General features: G+C 48.9%; 1 protein-coding gene across 4 annotated transcripts in view; it reads left to right on the top strand.

Annotated features, from left to right (window-relative positions):
- INSR (insulin receptor) overlaps positions 1-16,596 on the top strand; it is a 125,702-nt gene that overhangs the window by 67,855 nt on the left and 41,251 nt on the right. For all 4 annotated transcript variants that reach the window (XM_078055994.1, XM_078055985.1, XM_078055982.1 and 1 more), the window contains exons 3-5: positions 7,881-8,202; positions 13,695-13,843; positions 14,831-14,975. In XM_078055994.1, coding sequence (XP_077912120.1) covers positions 7,881-8,202; positions 13,695-13,843; positions 14,831-14,975 — 616 coding nt within the window. The remainder of the gene's footprint in view (positions 1-7,880; positions 8,203-13,694; positions 13,844-14,830; positions 14,976-16,596) is intronic.

Raw genomic sequence — 16,596 nt, 5'->3', positions numbered from 1 at the left:
TGGGCTTTGTGTGGCGCGCGGACGCCGCTGGCTCGAGGGGGCGGGGCCTCACCCGCCCTCGGCCCGCCCGTTAGGAACTATACACACGCAGTTGCCTGCCACCCACCAATCCTGAGGCTGCCTTAACGGGGAGCGCCCCCCTCCCCCGGACCCGCCCCCTTCCTGGCCTGCGCGCGCCGTATGTCTCCTAAGAGCTACGCAACTCGATTCCAAACGCATCTGGAAAGCCAATCGGTTTGCGCGCGTGGGGGCGGCATTGTCAGGGAAGCAAAGGGAGAGCTTCCCTGTTTCAAGGACACGTGTCCTTGCGGTTGTCGCTTCTCGTGGATCGCGGACTGGAAAGGGCGTCTGTTGACCACCCAGCTGTTAGAAGTTCGCCCCTGGCCCCCACCCCACCGTTAAATCACCAAGGGGAGGAATTTCCCGAGGCTGTGCTGCCCGTGGTCCGGGCTCGGGGGGGAGGGAGGGGGGGGGCTCGGGGGCTCGAACCTCCGCTGCCCGGTATCTGGGGCGGGCGTGGGGGAGAGGGTCTGTGAATGGAAACCGAGTAAATGACTCTACAGAGTTTATAAAATTCACACTTTCGGGGAGAGCCACGGGGCCCTGCGGGGAATGTGTCTGCAGGCCCATGACGCAACTGTTCCGTTTGGAAATTTCTGGAAAGCAGTAATTTTGGGAATAATAAATCTTGAGTTTTTTTTTTCCCCCCAACTACAGGCTTTGGAAAGAAATGTAACAAAATGTTATTAACATATGTCGTGCTATGGAAACATAGTGGCTTTTTTCCTTTGGCTTTGTTTTGCTTTTTACCATACAGCTTAATTAAGGAACACTAAACCGATTTGAACTTAAAAAAAAGGCAAAGAGGAAAAAAAAAAAGGTGGGTTTTTCTAAGCATGTCGTTTACAGCGCGGCGCTGTGCTAGTCTTTCCCACTCTTTCAGCCTTTAAACCTTCCTTTGGATTTATTTTAACCTTTTTATTTTGATGCAGTTTTCAGGTTTACAGAAAAGTTGCAAGAATTGTATCCAGATTCAGTGTTGTTTACATCTTACTCTATTTTATCTCTAAAGCATTTATGTACATATGTTATATACATATATTTGTTTTTTTTTTCCTGAGCCTTTTGAGAGTCCTTTGCAGGCATACTGGGCCTTTACTCGTAATTCTTAATGGTTTTCTAAGGACAAGAAAATTGTCTTGCACAGCTGCAGTGCAATGAGCAGAATCAGAAAGTTAACACGGATGCAGTATTTTAATCCACAAGCTCGTGTATAAATCTTATCCCTCCTGCCAGTGTTGTCCTCATCAATACTATTTTTTCCTGGCCCTCTTTTGGATCTAAGACCACAGTTCTTATTTAGCTGCTTTGACTGTTGGTTTTGTAATAAGGCAAAAATGATCTTAAGAGAAACTTTGTATAAGCTCCCAGTGATGCCAGGCAGCTATTCTCACATAGTTGTACTGGGGTATTTGGGGGTAGAATTGTATGGTTGATCAATAGTATTTATTAATTGTCTACCAGAGGCTTTTAAAAAATGTATTTTCAAAAAGATGTCAGTTTTAAAAGGGTAGTACACATACAGAGCAAAAAAAACCCCACCGAATTTGCTGATATGTAAGGATGTCCTACCTACCGCCAACTCCAAGTTCATTCCCCTCCCCACGGTTTTGGGGCACATTGCTTGTGTCCCTTCCATAGGTGCGTACGTCTCATTTGTCCTTTTCTCTCCCCCTGCCCCCATTCCCATTTAAAGACATAATTTATATACAGCAGAATCCGCTCTCTCTTGGTGTAAAGTCCTGCGAGTTTTGACTGATAACATACATTCACGTAACCACCACCTCAGTCAAGATATGGAATGGTTCCATCACCCCCACACCAGATTCCCCTGGACCCTTTTTCAGCCCCTCTTCAGTTCCAGCCCACTGATGTGTCCACTGTCCCTACAGTGGCTTTTCCAGGATATCATGTAAATGGAATCATATAGCATATAGTGTTAAGACTGGCTGGCTTCTTGCACTCAATACAATGTGTTTGAAATTCATCCACATTGTTGTGGGTGTTAGCACATCATTCTTAGTTGATTGCTCAGTAGTGTTCGTTGTATGGAGGTATAATGCTTATCCATTCCCCAGTCCAGGGACATTTGGGTTGTTTCCGGTTTGGGGTGATGACGATTGTAGCCACTGTCAACATTTGAACACAGGTCTTTGTGTGAACATGGGCCATTTGTTTGTTTTTTATTTCACCTGAGTAAACCCCTAGGTTGTGTGGTAAGGATAAGAGGGGTATGTTTAACTTTATAAGAAACTACCAAACTACCAAACTGTTTTCTAAATGAGCTGTCCTGTTTTGTATTCCTGCTATGTTTGTTTCTCTCCTTTCTCTACAAAGGAGCTATGTTCTTTAGACACTGCTCTGCATCTTGCTTGTTTCACTTATTGCTACCTTGGAAGTGACTCCAACATCAGGATGCATAGAGCTGCCTTCTTTTTTTTACAGCTGCATACTATTCCACGCCTTGATCCACAGTAATTTATTCACGTGGTCTCCTGCTGTGGACCTTTAGGTTGTTTCCAGTCTTTTGCTGTTATAAACCCAACTGGTAATGTCCTGTAGGTTGAAGACGACCCTTGTCCAAATGTCTGTGTACACAGATTCTCTCTCCTCTGCAGGGTAATTCCTAGCAGGAGAAATATCGGGTCAAATTGCACTTGCCTCCTTTGCTTTGAATCACCTCTTCTTAAATAAGTTGACATTTCTGCAGATCTCCCTCTAGGGGAGGCATCATTTGGTGGGGAGCATTGCACTTGCTTCAGAGGGTCCAGCCAGAGGGTTGACGCAGCTACTTCCTCACGCCGTGGATTTATTTAGAGTTCAGTTATCAATCTTCTCAACAGGGCATCGTGGAAAAGCCACTTGAGGTCAAGTTTTGAAGGCTTCGGCTGGAGGCCAGGGGTTTGGGGAACCTTTAGGGAGGAGTGGGAGGGCAGCTTATGGGGGAGAGGGAGATGGATGGACAAGGGACTTGTGTGTTTGGAGGAGGGAGGACCGGTGCTTGCTGTCCCTGGAAGGTCTGGGTGGATGTTTCCTACACACACAGCATGCACCTGTCCTGGGAAAGTGGGCAGCCCCTGGACTGCTTGGCATTTTCTCAAAGAGGCTGCCATTGTTTCTGGCAGAAACAGCCTGGGCGGTGGCCCTCTGAGCCTGAGCTGCTGGGACCGCGGCTGGGGCTGGGGCTCTGTCGGTGTCTATGTGAGGGGGCCGGTGGAGGAGCACGGGGAGAAGAAAGTCCTCCATTTGGTTGTTTTTCATCTTGCACAACCTGTGGTTTTCATAATTCCGCCTGGGGTGGGGGCAGCGGCTGGCCCAGTGGCATTTCTATTAAATAAGATCAAGTACTTGGAAACAGAATGGGAGACACCCGGAGGTGGCTTATCATCATCGAAGCATAGTCTTCAAAAGTTAAAAACACAACTTTTATGTAAAAAGAAAAAAAAAAAAAGCGAAAGAACACCCATCAACACATTTCTTTTAACTCTTTAGTGAGGGGACCCGCAGGATGGCAAAGCCAAAGGGTTTGTCGTCGCTGAAATAGGATTGCAAAGTTAGATACAGGGCTGTTTAATGTCCTCTGGGGCCACAGGCTGTCATCTCTGGGAGGTTGTGTCTTCTGGTGGATAAAAATCATTTACAGAGTATCCATCTGTGAGATGACATCTGACTCCCTGGAGTCCAGACCCTGGTAGGAATAGTAACTCAATCCCAGGTATGTTTCCCTGAGCGGGGGCTGGCCGACCATCCAGCCCCTTGCCTGCTTCTGTTAAAGTTTTATTGGGCACAAGCGTGCCCGTGTGTGTGCGTGCACGCACGCGCCTTCCCTACGGCTGCTTTGTGGCCCTTTGCAGAAAAAGCTCGGCAGCTGCTGTGCTGGCGAATGAGATAGATGATTCTCAGGTGGGCTCCAGCATAAAATTGGAAACTCCACCACACACAAGGTGGTGGCCTTGTGTGCAAGTGTTGAGTATTTTTTCTTGGCATTGTCTAGGCCGGAAGGCTTATGTGTTTGGGAAGTTTTTGTTGGGTCTTTGCTAATGCTGCATTTGAACTCAAGGGCTGACCCTCAGACACAGCTCCAGCCCAGGAAATAGAGCCCTTCCTGTTCTCACATGTGCCTTCCCAGAGGGTGGGGTCTTTGTGGGTCTGCCTTAAATATTGTTTCCTGCCATTGAGCCTCAGCCCTTGGGTCCCTGCAGACAGATCATTAATAATGATGATGATCATAATAATAGGACTCGTGGTAGCTAACTTATCAAACCTACATGTTGATCAAAGAATCCAGCGTTGGGGCGCCTGGGTGGCTCGGTCGTTGCAGTTAAGCATCTGACTCTCGATCTCGGCTCAGGTCGTGATCTCAGGGTCGTGAGTTCGAGCTCCATGCTGGGCGTGGAGGCTGCTTAATAAAAAAGCAGAACAAACAAAACCCCCACCAAAGAATCCAGTGTTTTATCCACATCGTCTTGTTTAGTTGTGAGAAGTTAAGGGACTGTTACCCCGTTTTACAGACAAGAAAACCAAGGCCGTTGCTTCTTTAAGGAAATCTTTATGGTGTGCTTGTGGGGTGGTGGGCGCCCTGTTGCCAAAGCTGAATTCAGGTCACTTCTTCTTTGACTGGGTGGACCCTTTCTTTAGACCCAGGAATATCAGATTCAGAGCCAAAAGATCAAGAGCTTAGCTTTGGCCCTGCTGCTTCTCGGAAGAGCCTGTGGTCTTGCTTCTGTGAAATGGAGATACGTACTTAACCCCTCTCCCTGCTGGAGTCTTTGTTAGAATTAAGTGAGAAGCGAATGGGCGAATGGGCGAATGGGCGGTATGTGACCTTCTCCCATCACCCACCTTGCTCCTATTACAGCTTCTTCCTTCTTTCTGGGTCCATGGCATAAAAAATCAGAATATGCACCATGCGTAGACGCTCCACATTTTGCATTTGCGTGTAGATTTTCATGGTATTTGTGGAGCACCTGCAACCGGGGGGTGGATCACGGATGCATTCTTGAGCCAGTGGCTAAAAATTGTGTACTTGGAACTGCTCCAAAGTCATTCCTTTTGCCTCTCTGTCTGATCGGAGCCGTGCCTACTAAAGGCCTGTTGGTGCAAGCCCCGTCTTAGGAGTGGGTGTCCTAGGAACTGGTGCTGTGAGTGCAGCAGACACGGCTTGTCCTCCAGCATTCCCTCTAGACAGACGGTCAACAAACCCCCAGTGTAATTTTTGAGAGTGATAAATACTAGAAGAAAAATGTAATCAGATCGTGTGTTAGGACATGGTTGAGAAGGGGGGAGTGACTTCCAGTGGGGAGGTCAGGGAAGGTCTTCCTGAAGTGGTGGGACCTGAAGGACAAGAAGGAGCCAGTCGTGGGGTCATGGGAGGATAATGGGGGAGGGTGCTCCAGCCAGCTGGAACAGCAGATGCAAAGGTCCTCAGGAGTGTGTGTGTGTGTGTGTGTGTGTGTGTGGACAGCTGGGGGGCGGGGAGCAGAAAGGAGACCCAAATGGCTGCCACCTGGGGCTGGGAGAAGGACTCCAAGAGGCCAGCAGGCTAGACCACAGAGACCTGTAGGCCTTAGCGAGGAGTTTATTTTCATTCTCAAGGCCTCTGCTGTCCAATGCAAGAGCCAATAGCTACCCGTGGCTGGTAAAATTAAAACTGAAATACAATGAAAAGTTTAGTTCCTCAGGAGAAATTGGAACCCCTGTGTACTCTTGGTGGGAATGCAAAATGGCGCAGCCGCTGTGGAAAACAATATGGCGGTTCCTCAAAAAATTAAAAATAGAATTACCATATGATTCAACAATTCTGCTTCTGGGTGTATACGCAGAAGAATTGAAAGCTGAGTCTTGAAGAGATACTTGTGCATCTATGATCTTACCAGCATTATTCACAGTGGAAACAACCCAAATGCCAATTGATGGATGAATGAATAAATAAAACGGGGTGTATGTACGCACAGAGGAATGCTATTCAGCCTTGAAAAGGAAAGAAATTCTGACACCTGCTACAACATGGATGAATCTTGAAGACCTTATGCTCGGTGAAACAAGCCAGTCACAAAAAGACAAGTAGTATATGATTCTACTCCCTAGAGGTCCCTAGAGGAGTCCCATCCTCAGAGACAGAGAGTAGATGGTGGGAGCCAGGGGCTGGGCAGGGGCGTGGGGAGTCGGTGTTTTAAGAGAGACAGAGTTTCAGTCTGGGAAGATGAGAAAGTTCTGGAGATGGATGGTGGGAATGGTTACACGACAGTGTGAGTATACTTTGTGCCGCTGCGCTGTGCCCTTGAAAATGGTTAAGGTGGTCAATTTTATGCTATGTGTATTTTGCCACGATAAAAAAAAAATTGCACTAACCACACACAAGAGCCACAGGGGAGAAGTGGCTACCGTGTTGGACAACGCAGCTCGAGAACATTCCTGTCCTTGCAGAAAGTTCCATCAGACAGCGCTGCTCCTATGTGAATGTGGCTTCAGGGACCCCTTCTGTTTCCTGGGGCTGGTTTTGGGGTCCACTGGGGCCTTAAAGTTGCTGCAACAAAGAGCCTGAGGGCTTGGGGTCAGTAACACTCCCCAGCTTCCAGACTGTGTTTCAAGCCATGCAGAGTGACTGAGCGAAGAAAGCGACTCCAAGAACAGGCCAGGCCACGGCCGAGGTCTGTCCAGCCTCAGGGAAGCCATATGTCCACGGACAGATATGCCAACAGCTTGGGCAGGGAGGTCTGGTCATTAAGGACCAGGCCAGATGCCGAGGCACTGAAATCAAGGGGTAATTAGGAAGCGATGAGTAGTGAGACGTGGGGAGAGAGGGGGTGGGTGACAAGCTGCTGCAGGAACCCGGGGTAGAGTCCGGCCTTTGGTGGACAAGTTCCGTTGCAGGGGACCAGAAACTCCCCCGGCCACGAAATCAGAGGCAAGCCTCTGGCCTCCCCATCGGCAGGGCCTTCTCTTTTCTTCCTGTTCATTATCTCCTTCAGGTTGCAACAGACATGTCCCCTCCCCTTACCTCCAGCCCCGCGCTTGTGGCTTATGCAATTGCGCATCCCGAGCCTGGAGTTTAAGTAACGAATCTGCCTCCTCCGTCAGACCCCGTGCTCCGGAAGGAGGGGCTGCGGCCACCTTGTTGTTCCTGCATCTTGTTCCTTGTCCCTTGGCTGCAACATCTAGATCAGGGCAATCAGATGTCAGTTGAAGTGATAAATGACCTTTGGGTAACTTGCTTCACCGTCTCGTACCTTGGTTTCCCCGTTTGTAACACGGAGGAAATGGCCCTGTAGTAATGTATCTCTTTATACCAGTATTGCAGAAGCTTGCTAGAACCGACGGTCAGGGTTTCAGGAAATGTGTGAACTAGCTAATTAAAGAAGCTGTTATGAAAATGTACATGAGACAGACTTACAATTAACAAATCATGTTAAAAACAAAGGTAATAAATACTCAGAGCTCCCCACTTGCTATTTCTCACTGCATTTTTCAATTGCTTACGCCTTTGAGGTTATTCGCTACTATGGCAGCTGCACAATGGAGATGCTGTTTAAGGCTGGGCTACTGTGTGTCTCTCTCATGGGCTCCATGTTCAGCAGCATTTTGTTGGTAGCTTCAGATGGACCGAGGTGGGGGTATTTACACTGGGGCGATTTGCAAATGCTGCGAGTCAGAGCCTCTCTGCTGACAGGAATTAATAGTCATGCCTGGCGCGGAGCAAGGACGGTAGAAGGGAGACTGTTACTGTTACGATTTTGTGCGGCTTTTGCCCTCCCTCATCCAGGCTTGCGGTCTCTGCAGACGGCGAGGCTGCTGACCGGCTGTTTTCTCTCTCTCCCCAGTTTGTCCCACCATCTGCAAGTCGCACGGCTGCACCGCCGAGGGTCTCTGCTGCCACAGCCAGTGTTTGGGCAATTGCTCCGAGCCCGACGACCCCACCAAGTGCGTGGCCTGTCGCAACTTCTACCTGGATGGCAGGTGCGTGGAGACCTGCCCGCCCCCGTACTACCACTTCCAAGACTGGCGCTGCGTGAACTTCAGCTTCTGCCAGGACCTGCACAACAGATGCAAGAACTCCCGGAGACAGGGCTGCCACCAGTACGTCATTCACAACAGCAAGTGCATCCCCGAGTGCCCCTCTGGCTACACGATGAATTCCAGCAAGTGAGTCCAGGGTGTGGCTTCCAGGGGTGGGGAGGGGGTGGTGCAGCAAAGACGGGAAGCAATGCGGGGCTGATGGTGGTGGTGGTGGGGGGGGCGGGGTGGCACCTGCTAAAACTGTGTGGAAAACTAGAGTTAACTGGCAACGAGTGAGGGGGTGCTGCCGCGTGGTGATATTCCTGGGTCTCTCGGATGCCGTTGTTGCCTCCTGTTTTGGTCCTGGCCTTTGGAGCTGGACTCGACAAACTTTCCATAAAGGATGAGAGAGTAAATATTTTCCCGTTGTATGCACCGTTTTTTAGTTTTTCTGTGCTTAGCTTGGGGAACAGAAGACAGAAAGACAGGAGTCCTTGGTTTCTACTAGCATCCTTCTCAGGGACAGGACTGTCCCCAGGGATGCGGCTGCCCAAATGTTACAGCCTAGAGCAGAGCTGAGGTTTTTATGTTTTCTCCATGCTGGAGCCAGACAGCGTGCTGAGATTAGCCGGGAGCACAAGGAGGAAGAGAATCCATTCTAGAATATTCTCAGGACTTTGCTGCATTTTGAAGGACAGGGCCATCAAACCTAATGTTCCCTAATGTTCGGGTGAGGAATACGGTTTTCTCTTTGGTGGTGAGTCAGATTTCCTACGCACATCGCAGACTTTTTGTTCATGTTGTTAGCTTCTTAGATGAGCTATTTCGGTGTCTCGGGGCTGTAACCAAGTTTAAAAAATCTGTTTCCTGGTTTTTGTGTTGAGGGTTTGAAAAAAAAACCCCATAAAACAACAAAAAACAAATCAGAAACAGACGCACGTCAAGGGGCCTTGAGCTGATCTGCTTACGTAAAAAAATCTTCCTCTTCAGACTTGAGAATTAGCCAAGCGAGCGTGTTCTGGTGGGAAATTTTATTTCCCCGGGTGGAGTGGGTGGGAAGGAAAACAACCTTTATTTCAGGTCTTATGAGCCTCTCTTTGAGTGTTTGTGAAACCTGCAAGTACAACATGTTTTGTTTTAGTTGTTTTTGATAAAACCTATCAAGTGGCTTTGTTGACCAAAAATAGGCTTCTATAAATCACCTTTGCATGCCAGACAGAGCTTTTTTTTTTTTTTTTTTTTCCTGGCCAGTTTATCAGTCAGGTTGGGAAAATGACCATATTCCTTTGGATTCATTTCTGTTTTTTGTTTTTTTTTTCCCACGTTTGAAATAAAGCATGGATATTAACATCTTCTGGCGAGATGTTTGTTTAAAAGACACTGGCTTTAAATAAAAGGTTTTTTTTTTTTCTTTTTCCTGACTGTAACTGAGACCTGAGATGGAGAGGAGATTTCTTTGATGTGCTTGCTGATGGTGCAACAGCCCCTAGGACCCAAACCCTGGGAAATTGGCAGCATGTTCTGTGAAGTCTGGGACCTTTACTGTGGGAAGAAAGGCAGAGTGAGGGATGCCAATTATAACTTGTCAAAGCAATATTTTACTTTGTTGGTTTTAAAAAAAAAATACTAGCTTTCCTTCTGAAGCTTTTATTTGATGAAAGACTGTAGTGCTGTCATTTTCTAATATGGTTTAATATCAAATAGGACCAGATAGGTTTTCTTCCATTCTGGTGGTTTATATGGGAATGGTTTCTGATAGTTTCAGAACAGAGGTCTGGGAACCCACATGATTCATTAAAAAGCCTCACTATCTTTGGTCACTTTGAGGTTCCTGGTGGGAGTCCTGGGGTGCTCTTTCCTGGGACGAGGAGGGCTTGATATTTGGGGTGAATGTTAAGAGTGTGGTGGGCATGGGGCATCCCTGTCCCTCCCCCTAGAATGATCTTTGCCTGGCTGGCTTCTTGTCAGCCAGGTCCCAGCTGAAAAGTCACTTCCTCTGAGAACCCTTCCCTATTTGACCGCCCTGGCTGAATTAGCATCCAGCCACTCTTTGGCACATCACACAGTTTTCACTTTTTTTTTTTTTTTTAAGATTTTATTTATTTATTTGACAGAGAGATAGAGAGAGAGCACAAGTAGGCAGAGAGGCAGGCAGAGAGAGGTAGAAGCAGGCTCCCCGCTGAGGAGGGAGCCTGACGTGGGGCTGGATCCCAGGACCCTGGGATTGGGATCATGACCTGAGCTCAAGGCAGCCGCTTAACCAACTGAGCCACCCAGGCGCCCCCAGTTTTCACCTTTTTCATGGCATTTACCGCCAGTGGATATTTTAATTGTCAATTTGTTAATTTTGCCCAACCTGACCATATGTTTCACAAGTGTATCGGTGAGCTCTTTCTGGGTAACAAACCAGCCAACACCTAGTGACTTGAAACAACACTCATTCATGGTTTATAATGATTTCATGGGTTGACAGGTGGTTTGTCCAGCCATGACTGCATGCATAGGGTAGCCTCTCATATCTCGGATGGGCAGCCGAGGCCTCTCTCCGTGGGGTTTCCCAGCCCAGTAGCCAGGAAGTGCCTGCCCCCACGTGCTAGTACTTCTCAAGCCTGTGTTTGCATGACATCTGTTACTGTCCCATTGGCCAAAGCAAGTCACGTGGCCAAGCCCAGATTCACTGAATGGGGACCTACCGGGCACTTCTTGGTGGGATGGGCTGCAAACAACTTGGGGCCTTTGTAATCTCCCACGGGGAAAGTAGATTGCCTCTTTCGTTCACTCATGTGTGCCTGCAGCTTAGAACGGGCGATGGCAAAGGGCCAGATTGTAAATATTTTCAGCTCTGAGGGCCATATGGCCTCCGTTGGCAGCTACGCAACTCAGCCCTTGTAGCGCAAGAACAGCGCCATAGATGATACGCAAACCAGCGGGTGAGGCCAGGCTGCAGCCTAATGTTATTTACAGAGACAGGTGGTCAGCTGGATCTGGCCCGCGGGCCGTCGTTGGCCGGCCCCTGGCTTAGAGTATCACCTGTCACATAATAGGTGCTCCGGGAGTATTTGCAGAATCAACAAAAGAACCCAAACATTTGGTCCCTATTCCATTTCCACCCCAGCTGTTCTGATATCAACTGGTGCCCGTGGGGCAGTTCTGACCGTAGCCACCCGGAGTGAGCATCGGACTCTGTCCTCCACCACACTGCCCTCACTCCAGATGCCAGCCACGCTTTGGGGTACCCAGGCCACCCATACTTCTCATCGGCTGGATATGCATGTACGGGTTCTCACGTATCCATTTTAGGTTCAATAATTTTCCAGAACAGGTCACGGTACTTAAAAAAAAAAAAAAAAAAAAGGCCATACCGTTCCGTCAGTCCCGAGCCTGTTAATGGTAGCGCCCTTAGTTAGGGACGCTGGCAGGGCTCACCCAAGAGGCACATGTCACTTGTGGCCAGCTCCAGATGTTTCCCCATCAGGGCCCCTATTTATGGCTGGGCCGGCCCTTATGGTTCTTAGGATCGCTGGATGCACTTCAGCAAAGACTATCTGGGAACTTTGAGGAAAACGAGGGTGATGAGTCACAAGTCCTCACAAGAGGGCACAGGGCACCCTCGCGGGCCACACAGTGAGAACACGGGCAAAGAGAGAGAGAGAGAGACAGTGTGGACCTGGGGCTCTGCCTTCGTTAGGGTCCGAGGGTGGGGTGTCCAGGGTTTCGTGGGTTCACTCTTTACTGGTGAATTTAAAGCATAAGAAGAGGAATCGGGGCGGGGAGGGAGAAGTGGGGTCACTCGGGCAGTCAACTATCTGGGCCACCCAGGGCTTTCTGAAGGAGGGAGCTTCAGGGGCGGGGCAGCCGAATTCCTTATCTCTCGGAGCTGGGTCATGCAGTTGGCCATACGTTCACTGGAGGGATGTCTTTTGAAATGGATGCCTTGGCAATCAGAGCTCACCGTCAGGCACTTGAACTACACGTACTTACAACTACAGCTTTATTATTAAGGATGCGTGTGTTATCACGGGGCGTCCCAGCTCCGTCCCGTGGAGTCAGGGACGTGGCCCTCCCAGCAGATGTTTGCATTCACTGTCCAGGAAACTTCGCCGAGCCGGTGTCCAGAATTTTCCCTGGGCTCTCGTTACATAGCTGTGATCAGTTGACTCCTTGACCATGTGCTTGGACTCCATCTTCGGTGGACCCACAAATCTAATCCCGTCTTTGGTCTTCTTGGGGACCAGCCCCCATCCCGAAGCTACATAGGGGCCACCACACCGTCACCTCACTAGCATAGCAAAGATGCTCCTGCCTCTCAGGGAATCCCAAGGGCCTTTGAAGCTCTGTGCCCGGACCTGGGACTGCCATCACCGAGCTCATTCTTTTTTTTTTTTTTTTTAAAGATTTTATTTATTTATTTGACAGAGAGAGACAGCGAGAGCAGGAACACAAGCAGGGAGAGTGGGAGAGGGAGAAGCGGGCTTCCTGCTGAGCAGGGAGCCTGATGTGGGACTCGATCCCAGGACCCTGGGATCATGACCTGAGCCGAAGGCAGACGCTTAACGACTGAGCCACCCAGGCGCCCTCACCGAGCTCATTCTGAAGAATTGGATATGCCGGGGTGTGTAACCAGCCCCAGTGGCAACAATGATACCACTAATGAAAAGTGGTCATCAGAGCAAGGACTAACGACTCTTGTTTTGTACGTGCCAAGTGCTTTAGATAGTTTCTCCCTCTGGGAAATTCTGGTAAAACCCTCACTGGACTGACTTGGGTGCGTGCCCACCTCTGAACCCCTGGGGGGATGGATGATGGTGCCCAGCCTGGCCTGGATCATGTGTCTTGCCTGGACCTAGGAGTGCTGTGCTAGCCAAGAACCCACCTCAGACCCTGTTGGGGGGAGGGATGGTTCCCCAAGGACTGCTGGGAGCTGTGTAGTCCAGTACCATAGGCTACAGTCAGCAAAGCCAAAGGCTGCCGCCGTCACACACTGTCCCATGCGAGGTTGTGTTCAGACCCTACGCAACAGCAAGCATCATGTTTCCTCGGGGCGGCAGCGCCGTGGTATGGGGCAGCGGAAATCCTCCGAAAGGCCCATCAGCTCGGAAAAATTCCCATCACCATGGTAACGCCCAAGTCCCAAACCTTCAGTATGATGGCGTGAGTCCTGCCTCTTCCGGGTAGAATGGGATCCTCTTTGGGGTGCAGTGTGAATTCCATTACTTTGGGGTATGGCTAGAGCCCTGTCGTTTTAGGGGAAAAGCATGAGTCCCCTGCCTTTGGGGTAAAGCCGTAGGACGTGTCGCCATGGAGGATGGCATGCACCTGCCCCTTACATGGTGGTTCTTACTGGGGGTGATTTGCCCCCTGTCCCTGCAGGGGACGATGTTTGGAGACATGTTTGGCTGTCATGCTGAGGGACAGGTGCTACTGGCATTGAGTGAGTGAGGGCCGGGGAGGCTGCTCAGCACCATCCAGGAGCAAGACACGCTCACAACGGAGAATTCTCCGGCTCCAAATGTCAGCAATGCTGTGGTTGAAATGCCCAGCCTTAGGGTAACAGCGTAAGTCCCGTCCTTGGGACCCTGAGCAGTCCTGGTGCGTGGGGTCCTGGGTGCCCTGACCCCTTCTCTCCGCTCTTTCTTCAGCCTGATGTGCACTCCATGCCTGGGCCCCTGTCCCAAGGTCTGCCACATCCTGGAGGGCGAGAAAACCATTGACTCGGTGACGTCTGCGCAGGAGCTCCGAGGCTGCACGGTTGTCAACGGAAGCCTCATCATCAACATCCGAGGGGGCAGTGAGTGCTCTGGGGGTGGGGCCCCCCAGCTGGGACCCGCCTTCCAGCTACACACCAGGGGAGGAGTCACTTGAAGAGTCGGCTTCCGGACCTAAAATTCACAGCTCAGTCCTGGCCCCACCCACCTGGAGATTCTAATTTTCCAAGTTGGAAATTGGTGTTCTTATGTGGGAATTTGCATTTTTAACAAGTAGGCCGTGTGCCCTGTGGCAGGTCTGGGGGCCGTGTTTCCAGAAATAACCACCGCAGGCAAAAAGGCATCCCTTTATTTATTCAGCAAACATTTATCGAATACTCACAGTAAACAAAGCAAAGCCCACGCATGATGGATCTTACAAATAAACACATCAACATATAACGTAAACTTGGGGTGGACCCCACTATGAAGGGAAGTAAAGCAGGGAAACGGGGCGGGGGGGAGCAGAGATCGGTGACTTGTTCTTATAAAGGGCCACAGAATAAATATATTCAGCTTTGCAGGCCAGACGATCTCTGCCATAAGTACTCAACTCTGCTGCTGTAAAAACAGCCATAGAGAACCTGTAAACAAATGGGTGTGGCTCTTTTCCAATTAAACATTGTTTACGACACAGACTGGATTTGGCCACTGGGCTGTCTGTCATTCGCCAGCCTCCGAAATAGAGAGTAAAGAGGTCTGCTATTTTTGAAGGGGTTTCTGCTCTGAGGAAGGATGCTTTGAGCTGGAGATGAAGCAAACCAAGCAGATCTATGAGAGAAAAATATTCTGGGCAAAGGAGGAAGCCAGTGCAAAGGTCCTGAGGCAGAAGGATGCCTGGCTTGTTTAAGGGATGGTGGGGAGGCCCATGTGTCTGGAGGAGGGCAAACAAGGTAAAGGATGAGGAAAAAAGCACGCTGGTCACTTATATGGGGACTTGCAGCCTCTAGGTTGACTCCTCACTATGAGAGATTATGGGAAGATTAAAATATTTCTGTAGAAGCTCACTGGATATTCTCTCCTTTCCTTAGACAACCTGGCAGCTGAGCTGGAGGCCAACCTAGGACTCATTGAAGAAATTTCCGGGTATCTGAAAATCCGGAGATCCTATGCTCTTGTGTCACTTTCTTTTTTCCGGAAGTTACGGCTGATTCGAGGAGAGACCTTGGAAATTGGGTACGTGGCCTGGTTCTGGGTGTGGCCTGAAGGCTCACTAGGAGGTTCGTGAGTTAAAACAACTCACGGGTTTTTGCCAAGACACAGAAACACCTGTGTCCATGGATGGATGGAGGGATAAAGATGTGGCTCATACATGCAATGGAATATCACTCGGCCATAAAGAGGAAGGAAATCCTACCATTTGCAACAACACATATGGACCTGAGGGTGTTATGCCGAGTGAAATAGGTCAGAGAAAGACAAATGCTGTAGGATCTCACTTATATGAGGAATTTAAAAACAAAACAACAAAAACACGCTTTGAGATACAGAGAATAGATTGGTGGTTGCCAGAGGCGGGAGTAGAGGGTGGGAGAAACAGGTGCGACGGGTCAAAAGGTATGGACTTTCAGTCATAAAATAAGTAAGTCCTGGAGATGTGATGTACCCACGTAGTTAACAATACTGAATTACACATGAAATTTGCTAAGAGTGTAAATCTTATTTTTTTTAAGATTTTATTTATTCTTGGTGCCCCAAGAGCATAAATCTTAAAAGTTCTTGTCGCAAGAAACAATTTTTTTTTTTAAATCATGTGAGGTGATGGATGTGAACTGAACTTATGGTGGTGATCATTTCATGATATCTACAAATAGCAAATCATAATGTTGGAAGCCTGAAACGAATACTGTTATAAATCAGTTATATCTCAATAAAACTGGAGGCGGTGGTGGGGGAGTGGGGGGAGAAAAACTTAGATTTTTTTTTATTGAGGTGCAGTTGACATGTAATATTATATTAGTTTCAGGTGTACAACATAATGATTCTATATTTGTATATATGCAAAATGATCACCACGGTAGGTCTAGTTAACAACCATCACCATATACAGTTAGAAAATTTTTTTCTTGTGTTGAGAACTTTCTTTTTTAAGATTGTATTTATTTATTTGAGAAAGAGATAACAAGAGAGAGCGTGAGTGGGGGTGGGGAGAGGGAGAAGCGGAGTCCCTGCTGAGCAGGGAGCCCGATGCGGGGCTCGATCGCAGGACCCTGAGATCATGATCTGAGCTGAAGGCAGACGCCCAACCGACTGAGCCACCCAGAACTTTTTTAAGATCTACTTTCTTAGCGGCTTTTAAATATGTGATACAGTATCACTAACTATACTTATAGTGATGGAACTTAGGGGTTTTTATTTATTTTTTAAATGAATTTAATTTAATTAATTTATTTATTTGAGAGAGGGAATGAGAGAGAGAGAGAAAGCATGAGAGGGGCAGAGGGAGAAGCAGACTCCCTGCTGAGCAGGGAGCCTGATGCGGGACTCGATCCCGGGACTTCAGGACCACGACCCGAGCTGAAGGCAGATGCTCAACTGACTGAGCCACCCAGGTGCCCAGAACTTAGGGGTTTTTAAAGCCCCCCAAAGAATCTGTTAGGGGACAGTGCCTGGAGAGAAAGGAATGTGCTGGGACGTGTCGAGAGACCTAGCCAGGGAAACTGATACAGTCACTGTTGGGAAATCTCAAGGGGTTCAGCCCAGACTTTGTGCCCTCCAAGCGTGCTTTGGGCTTTGTTATGAGTTGGAGTGCTGCCGTGACTGGGACCTGGGAGTGCTGTGCCCTGTACCTTCTCAG

Source organism: Halichoerus grypus, chromosome 1 (assembly GCF_964656455.1).
Source record: "Halichoerus grypus chromosome 1, mHalGry1.hap1.1, whole genome shotgun sequence".
Classification (NCBI taxonomy): domain Eukaryota; kingdom Metazoa; phylum Chordata; class Mammalia; order Carnivora; family Phocidae; genus Halichoerus; species Halichoerus grypus.
The sequence above is the reverse complement of the archived record's forward strand: the minus strand, read 5'-3'. Positions and strand labels throughout refer to the sequence as shown.